Source organism: Elephantulus edwardii, unplaced genomic scaffold (genome assembly GCF_000299155.1).
Source record: "Elephantulus edwardii isolate Elephantulus edwardi_28Jun2011 unplaced genomic scaffold, EleEdw1.0 scaffold00274, whole genome shotgun sequence".
Taxonomy (NCBI): domain Eukaryota; kingdom Metazoa; phylum Chordata; class Mammalia; order Macroscelidea; family Macroscelididae; genus Elephantulus; species Elephantulus edwardii.
Window position 1 is genome coordinate 1,040,371 of NW_006400024.1, and position 11,003 is coordinate 1,051,373.

Here is an 11,003-nt window from a genome sequence, read left to right on the forward strand (position 1 = left end):
AGGGTCGCCAGGAGTGGCAAGCGACTCGATGACACATAACAACAACAACAACAGATATAAAGGAATGGACTGTATTTTAAGACATCAAGAAGTGATTCCGTTTGCAGATCTAATGGAACATAGACCACCTTTGATTTTTTTTCTTCTGCAAAATTGGAATGACAGAACTGTTTCACAGGCCTGCCTGGAAGATTAAATTATATTACAGATTAAACATAAAATCAATTTCTTTATATGTAGGCGAACAAAGCTATTTTCATTCAGTACTTTATTCCAAAATAAAGTTTATTTTTCAATATAATAACACTAATAATTTGTGTGTGTCACAGTATTCTCCATTCATACTGTGATGTTCATAGACTCATTCTCACACATTCTATTTTATAAAACTAATCACCATTGATGGCAATGGGTGGTGAGTCGACTTCTCACAGATTTTGCACCTGTTATCAGCAGGGGCCAGTTCCTGAATAAGGACATCATACTTGGAACGTAGAAGGTCAGCAAAGAGAGGACGATTCTCAGAGATGGACTGACACAGTGGGTTCAGCGACAGGGTTGACAGAGTGGTTGTGATGATCTTGTGGATGGGACAGCATTTCCGTCTGTTCTACAGAAGCCACCGTTAGTCAGAGTCAATGTCCTGTGCCAACTCCCAGCAACGGCAACCAGCAGCGCTGCACAGAAACTCCCCTCTGCATAGGGCCATGCCAGCAGGGACAGAAGGAAATGTCTGGTGTAGGATTCCCACTACGTGGCAGACTCTTCACCATCTCTCTCCCTTGGCACTCAACCACACACAATGGGACACACATGTGGAGAAAGATCTGAAGAAGGTTCTAATAACTTCATGGCAAGCAAAAGTCCAACTCTCCTAGGGCCCTTGCAGAAAAAAAAAGAACAAACATCTGTTCCTCAGACAGATGGGCGTCACCGCTTCCTCCAGGTTCACTCTATTCCTGGGGACTCTACCGCCAACAAACGCTCAGGAAAAGGTCAGCACAAGAAGCAGTCCAAGGCGCCACTTCTCAGGACAACTCAGAGACCAGAAAACTCCTCTAGTGTCCACTTCCTCCAGTTCTCCGCAGAGTTCTCAAGAAAGGAGCTCAAAGCAAGAGTGAACTGGATAGGAAATAGAAAAATCCTACCACTGAGAGTTCCCTGGGCTCTATTTTTCTACTGAAGCGCAAAAGCTTGGCAGTGATGACAAGTTTCAAGCTTTTTGCTGATGTCTGTTTCGAACAGAGATAGCCAGATGGGAATACAAATGTATTGTCTTGGGAAACGGATCAGAAAGTTGAACCCAGAACTATGGCTTGCTTTGAAACAGATGAGGGAGAGAACTGTTTAAAAGGGACATAAGATTAGGTATTATTGTCATGACAGGAGTCCATAGCGAAGGCTGCACAGTGGAGTGAACCTGGGGGGAGGGATTGTAAAACAATGAAAGAATTTTTCTGCTACTTTTCAAAGAGAAGAGAGAACTGCGGGGGGTGGAGGGGGCAGGCAGGAAAGTGCAACAATGAATGAATGGAAATCCAAAGTCTCTGTAAACTTTCATTAAAATTAATAAAACAACAACAAACAAACAAACAAAAACCCTATGATCTGAGTAGTATGCAGCTAAGCAAAGCTAAGAGACTAAGCCCAAAGTTTGACCTATGGAATATTTTTAGTACCACATCTTGTTCTTATAAGCACATTTCGCATTGTAACAGAAATATGATTATAATAAAATGCGTGGCAAGAGAAGAGAACAATGAGATGACCCATAATGCCGTGCAGGTGCAGGGTGGGGACTGAGCCCTGCAGGAGGCGGCCAGAAGGGAGAGGGAGAAATGGTGCTCTGCGGGCCTGTGAGTAGGGAGCTATCCTGGTAACCGAAAGGTGGCTGGTTTGAATCCAGCAGCTACTCCAGGGTGGGAAGATGGACCATCTCCTGTCCTGTGATTACAGGCTCTGAGAAGCCTGTAAAAAGGGTCACCTAGGAAGCAGATCCAACTCCAGCAAGAATTTCTTTCTTTCCTTTTTTTTCAGAGTGGTACTAAGTTTCTCCATGGAGGACATCTATATAGTTACTTTTACCTTTTTTTTTCTCTTTAATAATCAAACCAAGCCCAAACGCCCTTGAATCAATTCAGTATCACAGAGATCTGCTGTTGGGTTTCTCAGCAGTAACCTTTATGGGAGGAGATTTCCCATCTTTCTCCCTGTTGGAGCAGCTGGTGGGTGTGATTCAACAACTTTTCAGGTAGCAGTTTGCAAAATCTATACTATTCTTTGGACAAATATCTACATTTACATCATGGGCAGGGAGAAATTTACCAAGAAACTAAATACAGGTAAACTTTTTTTCCTTCAGAGACTCTCTAACTCCTGCTTGTGACGGAGCCTGGAAACTGTGGTGTGCTTTTCCTCCTCAGAAAGGAGGCTCTCACCGGGTGAGCGTCAGACCTCACACCCCTGCACCTCTGTATCTGCTCGCAGGTCACAGAGCGCACACCATCACAGGACCTCCACGCCTTCATCCTTGCAGTGTTAGAGTGCAGGTGCTCTGCCTCCCACGACACGTGATGGTTAAGGTGACACCATGACCGAACTGTGGAGTGTCACCATGCCACACCCCAAGGCACTCGGGCGGCCACTCCCTGGTGGCCTCTGCGACAGGACGTTCTCAGAGATGTAATCAGAGTGCTGAGGTATGTCCTCTCCATCATCTTCCTCTTCTGCTTTACTCACTGTGACGATGATGGTGTATGTGTAATGTTGTCCGCGTTCATAACCATCACTGACTGCTGTGGGGGTTCATTCTGGGTGTCCCTGTGGTGAGGCTGCGTTACCTGGTGGCTGGGCAAACACTGGACCAGTTACTCTTCCCAACGTGGTACCACGTACTCACCCTCGAAGGTCTGAACAGCCAAGCCAGAGGTTCTCTGGGGCAGAGCTGACATCTAGTGTATAAAGGAATGTTCTAGTGGAGTTCACTCTTTGGACCCTGTCCTCTTCTGGTTTTCTGACCTCAAGTCCACAGCAGAAATTTCTGGCCTGTCACCTGACTTTCAGGTTATTTGCTAACTCCCTCAGTTAAATGAAGCATTTTCTTTTAGTAAATTTATGACTAATTTTTGTTGTTGTTTTGCTCTGCTGGACTCTAGAGAACGCAGCCTAAGACAAACGAGCCCCAGACGGCCACTTGGTGAACAAGCCCGTCCACGAGGGCACTGGAACTGAGAGGAGCCGCTCCTACGTATAAAAAGGAAGGTGTAAAATGCTGTGGCTCACAGAAAGTGAAGAAATCACTGGACGGGGGCATGAGGCTGGGACTTAGGTGCTCGTGGGGTTCACGGTCAGAACTTAATGATCAATGGATTTGAGGATAAAATAGACTCTAAACATTTCTTTCTGTGGGATGAATCACTGGAGAAGCTCAATATCAGTTGTGAAAAAGAAACCAGGCGCTGATTGAGGGACAGACCCCGTTATTCATTATTGTTGTTGTTGGGCACTGTTGAGTCAGAACTGACCCATCGGTGACTCTCTGGTGGGTTTTCAGAGGCAGTTAACTGCACAGGAGAAGATTGTCCATCCTTCTCCTGTGGAGTGGCTGGTGGCCTCGAACCATGTGCCTTTGGGATTGTAGTGCAGCTTCTTGCCACTAGGCCACGAAAGCTCCCTGACAACTACTCATATGCAAGTTCAAGCTAAAGATAAAGAAAATGAAAGGAAACGTGCAGGAACATAAACTTGTCCTTGAGTCTCTCACTTCTGAATTTAAACATCAACTCAGGAAGAAGAGGTCTTGAACATTAAAGAATGAAGACCAGATGAGCTGTGGGAGGATATCAAGAATAACATCCAGAAAGAAAGCAAAAAGGTCATCACAAAGGCAGAGGAGGAAGAAAAGACCAAGAGGAATGTCAGAAGACACTCTGAATATTGCACTAGAGCACTGAGAAGCCAAAGAAATCAAGATGTTAAGGAGCTGAATAGAAGATTTCAAAGGGCAGCTCGGGAAGACAAAGCAAAGTATTATAATGAAATGTGCAAAGAGCTGGTGTAAAAAAATCAAAAGAGATGAACTTGGAAGCATTTCTGAAGCTGAAGGAACTGAAGAACAAATTCAGGCCTTGAGTTGCAATACTTCAGGATGTTATGGGCAGACTGTTGAGTGATTCAGGAAGCATCAAAAGAAATAGAAGCAGCACAGAGTTACTGTACCAAAAAGAATTGGCTGACATAGAATTATTTCATGAAACAACAGATGACCAGCAGGCAATGGTGAGGACGAAGAAAGTTCAAGCGGCTCTAAACGGATAGGCCAAAAACGAGGCCCCAAGACATGACGGTAACCAATCGACGTATTGAACAAATACACACATGCTGCCCTAGGCATGCTCACCACGCTGTGCCAAGAAATCTGGAGAACAACTACCTGGCCAGCTGACTAGAAAATATCCATATTTATTCCCATTCTAAAAGTGGAGATAGAAGAGTATGAAAATTACTGAAAAATACCAGCACTATCACACACATAAGCAAAATCCTGCTGAAGATTATAAAAAAAGACTGGAACAGTCCATTACCAGAGAACTACAAGAAATACAAGCTGGGACGAGAAGAAGCTGTGGCTCTAGAGACATCATAGCCAATGTCAGATGGATCTTGGCAGAAAGCAGAGAGTACCAGAAGAATGTCTGTGTTTCATTGATTATGCAAAGGCATTCGAATGTGTGGATCACAACAAACAACTGGCGAGCCTTGAGGAGAATGGGAATCCCAGAACACTTGACTGGGCTCATGTGAAACCTATACTCAGAACAGGAAGCAGTCCTCAGAACAGAGCAAAGAAACACTGCATAGTTCAAAATCAGGAAAGGAGTGCATCAGGGATGCTTCCTGTCTCTATGGCTTTTCAATATATATCCTGAACACGTCATTCATGTCCAGAAGGCTGGACTTTATAAGGAGAAATGTGGCTTCAGGATTAGAGGAAGACTCTTCAACATCTTAAGATATGCAAATAATACAAGTTGCTTGCTGAAACGGAGGAAGACCTGAAGTGTTTCTACAGAAGGTCAAGGACTACAGTCTTCAATATGGATTGAATCGCAACATCAAGAAGACAGAGATCCTCACCACTGGGCCAACTGGCAGCATCATGATGGATGGAGAAGACACTGAGGTTGTTAAGTCACAGTTTGCTCGGCTCCACAATCAACACTCTTGGCACCTACAGTCAGGAGACTAAAAGACAAATTGCACTGGGAAAATCTGCTGTCAGGGACCTCTCCAGAGTACTAAGAGGCAACGATATCAGCCTGGAGACTAAGGTGTGCCTGATTCAGGCCCTGGTCTTCACAATTACTTGCTTTGCATCAGCGGGCTAGACAATGACAAGGAATGACAGAACAATCACCAGTGCCTTTGGGTTGTGCTGCTGGACGTACCATGGAGTGCTGAAAGGACACATGTGTCTGTCCAGGAGACGGTGAAACCAACTTGCTCCTTGGAGACAAGGATTTGAAGTTCCGTCTCACATACTTTGGGCATGTGGTCAGGAAGGCTCAGTCCTTGGAGAAGGACTCCATGCTTGGAAGGGTGGAGGGACAGTGCAGGAGACGAAGGCCCTGGATGAGACAGACTGACACAACATCTGGCATAATGAGGACAGGTGTGTCAGAAACAATGAGAATGGCTCAGGACAGGGCAGAGGTCAGAGCTACTGCGCAGTGTTACTATGAATTACAGGTGACGACACGTAACAACAAGAACAAAGCATTTCTGAGACTACTTAGTGTGAACAATAGGTTCTTGGACATTCTCTTTATACTAGAATCTTGCATCAGACTCTGACCACAGCATGTGGGCAGGGCAGCCCATCACTCAGTCTACCCAAGGCCAGGCCCAGGGATGGCACGTATGACCACCAACAAACATGATGAAAGGTCAGTCTTGCAGCGTCAAACATCACCCCTGGGAATGAACAGGGAAAACCATGAGATTTGGGGAGCTAATTTCCTGCTGGGGGGAGAATATTGTGTAAAAGGGGATCCTAGCTCAGTGTCAATGTGACTGATGGCTGAACCCCCAAGGATGGTGACTAGGAAGTGACCACAGTGGTTGCTGGTGCTGCAGCCGCAGGAAAACCACAGACAGCGGCTTTAAAGATAAATCTGTTTGTTCCCAGGTCAGTGGCGGAAGTTCACATTGGGTCTCAGCTGCGGGGTTCTCCCTGTGACCGATGCTTGGGGTTTGGGGGTTGGCCCTCAGGCCCGGTGGTCCTTAGTGTCCTCGTCCCCTCTGTGTCACTGAATCTACTCTGTTTTCTCTATAACGTGGAGTGGTCAGTTCTCGAGCCACTCTTCTTTGGCATAACCTCATTAACAACAACTAAAAAAAAACCCAAAAAGGAAAAAACCCTGTTGGTCAACAGGATCTGATTTACGGCACGCTCACAGCTGAGTCCCACAGGTCAGTTCTGACTGGACCGTGCCAGTCAGCACCACCACCACCACCACCACACGCCCTAGGAGCTCTGGTGGCTTGGTGGGAAGGAGCCGTGCTGCCAACCCAGAGGTTCGTGGTCTGAATCCACCAGCTCCTCCGAGGGAGAAGGGCGAGCTCGTCCTGCGTGTTTTACGGACTCTGAAGTCCCGCGGGAGGGCCAGGCAGTTACGGGTCAGTTCTCACTCGAAGGCACCACGATCACACACAACCATGACATTCACAGCAGATGCCAACCCCTGAGGCGCCCATCAGGCCTCAGATATTTATGGGAGGAGACTTCCCGTCTCTCTCCGGGAGAGGCAGGTGGGTTGGAACCTTCGACCTTATGGTCGGCATGCATCACATAACACACTACACCATCAGCTGAGTCACCATCAGGAGCTGTGAGGATTCCAGTATATTCGGCGCTGTTGTGAGGAGGGCTTGGACTGGCTCTGACTCATGGCAATCCACATGGGAAATGAAACCCTGCCTGGCCCTGCATCGCCCCACAATCACCGCTGTGTCTGAGTCCATCTTTACGGCCAGTGTCAGACCGTCTCACTCAGGGCCTTTGTAGATGACCCTCGGCTCTGCAGTTTTCCCAAGCACGTGAGGCTAATAAAAGCCCCGTGGCATGGTCGGACACACTGAAGCCACAGGTGATCCCACAGACGTTAAGACTTTAAAGAGATCCTCTTCAGCAAGTGCAATGAGATGCAGCAGTTGACTTCTTGAGCCCCCTTTTCTTGGTCACTGATTTCAGATCTAAGTGAAATAAAGCGTGGACAGCTTCGCGTTTTCTCCGCGAGATTGCTTCGCAGCCCAGCTGTGTGGATTTCACATTCCTTTCTGTTGAGGTAAGAGCCATACTCCTCCTTCTGGTGTGGTCATGTGTGGACCGCGTCTTCTTCAGAAGATGCTCACCATTGTAGGACACACACACTGGGCATCACCGTTAGATCCAGAACAGACAACTTTTTTGGGATGAAGTGCCAGGTTGGAAACCCAACACTTCTCTCTGACCCTTGTGTATACTTCCCTGGGCAGTTGCGGGCCCTTACAGAAGACTTAGTTAACAAAGTGCCACCCAGGTAGAAATTCCACCATTCAAACCTTTGCCCTTCCAAGTAAGAGATACTCCGAGGATACCTGATTTCCATACTAGTACTTTCATTGACTGGAAGACACTGTGAGAGACCCACAGAATTAAAAACAACCAGATCCACATTCACTGAAAGGGTCGAACATCTCCTCCCCCATTCTCTTCATTGCTCCATCCCCCGCTCTGTTCTTAGAATGCCCATCTGCAGAGCCCTGAGTGGTGGCCAGGGGCCTCCTCTTTCTTCTAGGGAGTTCCTGGGGTGTTTGAACTGCTGACCTAAGGGTTAGCATCCATCACATCACTGAGGCTCCTAATCCTAATCCAGTGGTGAGCACAGGTGTCAACGGGCCAACAGCACCACCCTCTCGTTTCCAAAGGCTGCGGAGGGAACCCTCGGGTCACGGGTGGGTCCTGGCATGACAGGCCTGCCCTGGCACCCTCGGGGAGGCCACCTACCTGCGTGTGAGGTGGCGATGGCACTTCTTCAGGGGCACCTTGGCCACGTGCTCGTGCAGGCCCACGTACAGGACGCTTCGGCTGTGAAGGATTCGCAGGCCGCGCACGGGCTCCGGCCGCCACGCGGGGACCAGCTCCAGCTCCTCCAACAGACAGCTGCCCGCAGCGGGGCCCAGCGGCGCCCGCACCTTCTTGATGGTGCCTCGCTCTGCAGGGTGGGCGGACAGGACAGTGAGCACCCGATCGAGCAGGAGGAGGAGGGGAGGACCCAACCTATGTACTGGGTCAGGAGGGACCGTCTCTGGAGAAGGACATCAAGCTGGGACAGGAGGGACAGGGACAGTGAGGAAGACCCTTAGTGAGGTGGACTGACAGTAACAGAAACACTGGACTCAAACACAGCAGACTGTTAACAGCCGAGGGCAGGGCAGCGTTTTGTTACAATGTACACAGCAAGGCTGCAGGTTGGAACCCACGCTGGGATCATTAACCACCGCTACACAGGGCCACATCCCCTGCTGGCGTGAAGGCTTTAGTGCCTGCTTCTGGGAACCAGAAGTGGTCTCTGACAACTCTCCAAAGTTCTGTTGTGGTTGCCGCTGTTATTTTCACAAAGGACAGAGTGTTACAATGTACTTCACGCGGACAAACTCAAGCACAAAATGAACCAGGAGCTGATACTGAGTCAGCTCTGCCTCGAAGCAGCCCTGGAGGACACAGTGGAACTGGGTTGTAGGTTGTCTGAGGCAGTGAATGAGACTTGGTGGAAGTAGACGGTCATATGTATCTCCCCGTGAGTGGCTGGTGGGTCTGAACTACTCACCTTCTGACTAGCAATTGAGCACTTAACCAATGCATCACCAGGGATCCTTATAGTCACAATTAAGAAATAATTTGTCCTTGAAACAGATGAAAGCCAGCAAAACCAAGATGCCAGTGTGATCATGTATCCTCAAGCAGGGATGCCTCTAGCAGCCAGATCTCAGTCACCACAGGACACCACTAGCACCAACAAAATCAGGGTGTTGGGGATAGCTTGAACCCTTGCTGGCCAGCAGCAGTCCATGCCATCAGAGGCCCTGGCCACCGATGCTCTCTGCTGGTCACTCACTGTGAGGCGGAAGGGCTGGAGCTGGGAGAAGTATGGGAAGCTCCTTTGTTCAGTCCATGAATGAGCATCAGAAGGTTCTGTAGAGGGGAGAGGACCCTCAGAGGGATCGTGCTCAGCCGTGGTGTGGTCCACTGCTGCTGCATGCTGGGCAGTGGACATCACAGTGTGAACTACGGCTCTGTGGATTCTGTGGTTTCTACACTAGACCCCGAGCTTTTGGAGGGCAAATTGTCCTCTGATACACACAGGGCTCCACAGATCACAGAGACATGTGCTTAAGAAACACACAAAATTTTAAGACTTGCTGACAGTTAATACATTGAAGGTTTGATGGTTCACACCCAACTGGAGATACTCAGTTGGAAAGCCTAAGATCTATATGCAAAGGCTGAAGTTCTGAAACCCTTAAGAGCCAAGTTCAACACAGTGGTCTTCAAGAGTCAAGGTCAACTCAACTGCAAGTATTGGTGTCGCCAGGTGAGACACTGAAGCATTTTTAAGTAATGGTTGAATGAATAAGTGAGGGGCAGATGAGTGAGGGATGGAAGAAGGAGTGATGAAGTTATGAGTAAAACAATGGCTGCATGAGTGAGTGATAGGTGAGTGGGTAAACGATGGAAAAGTCAGGAGAATGGGGGCAGGAATGAGTGGCAGATGTAGGAGTGTGTGAGTGGGTGAATTAGGACGAGCGAGCCGTGAATGGGACGTACGCTTGAGTGAACAGATCCGGGGGGATGTCACAGTGTCACTAACACATTTCGAGAAACAAGTTCTGGTTGCTTCTGAAACCGTTACTGGCTGGTAATTTTCCAGTGTGACCTTTAGCAAAAGCTCTGTTACAAGTGCTTGTACTAGTGAGACAGGATACACGTACTTCTCCAAATCCCCAGAATGGGAAGATTTCAACCAAAGTGTCGTAAAATATCAAAGAAGAAAGAAAATCATTAAAATGGGTTTCATTAATTCAGACAATCGGCCAAAGGTAATAAAACCACAGATGCCTTCTACATAACTGAGCACCAACATCCTAACTAAAGTCAGTACTTAGATAACAGAATTACAGAAAATGTTGATCTTTCTGTAAAATCCTGAGATCCACAGAAAACAAAAGTGCTGGCATTTTTGGCCAATGTCAGCTCACCTCCTGAGGAGAGGAGGAGGAGACAAGCTCACAGGAAGCTCAGGACCAGCAGACAGTAGGGAGGACAGAAGCAACTCTGCTTTGGAACCCTTGTCACAGAATTGGCTTCCACGTGGACAGGTCAACCACAATTAAGACTGCAGACACAAACGTGGGTGCTTTAGAGGCAAGGATGTGAAACTTCACCTCACTTGTTTTGGACTCATGATTGGGAAAGACCAGTCCCTGAAGGACATTACAGTTGTCAGACAGTCAGCCAAAGGAAAACCTCCATTTGTCAGATTGACACAATGGAAAGAATGAGGTCAAACGTGCCAGAGACCATGTAGGCACAGACCTGATGAAGTGTCGCTGTTGTAAATAAAGTCACCATGAGTCAGAGTGGACTAGACAGTGTCCAGATAACCAAGACACCATAGACACAATAAGACTGTTGGGTGGTAAAAAAAGTTAGCAAACTTAAGTACTTATCTAAAGGTTGGATGTTCTCAACTACCCGGGGGCACTTGACTAGAAATACCTGGGGATCCATTCCTGAGAAATAAACTTGCCACACCCGCCTCGCTGTCCTCTCTGGCCACGACGCCCGTGTGACAAAATGGGACGTCTGCGCCTGTATGGGGTCTCTGACCTCAAGGATAGCATAAGAGGGAATCTTGCAAGCCCTGTGCTTGTGAGTGGGCTGATGCCTGGATATTTGTTAC

At 47.9% G+C, this 11,003-nt stretch overlaps 1 protein-coding gene across 1 annotated transcript in view; it reads right to left on the reverse strand.

Moving 5' to 3' along the window:
* Positions 1 to 11,003, reverse strand: part of SEMA5A (sema domain, seven thrombospondin repeats (type 1 and type 1-like), transmembrane domain (TM) and short cytoplasmic domain, (semaphorin) 5A) — a 299,478-nt gene that overhangs the window by 128,672 nt on the left and 159,803 nt on the right. Inside the window, exon 10 of the mRNA XM_006900152.1 lies at positions 8,048 to 8,255. Within this exon, the coding sequence (XP_006900214.1) occupies positions 8,048 to 8,255 (208 nt within the window). The remainder of the gene's footprint in view (positions 1 to 8,047; positions 8,256 to 11,003) is intronic.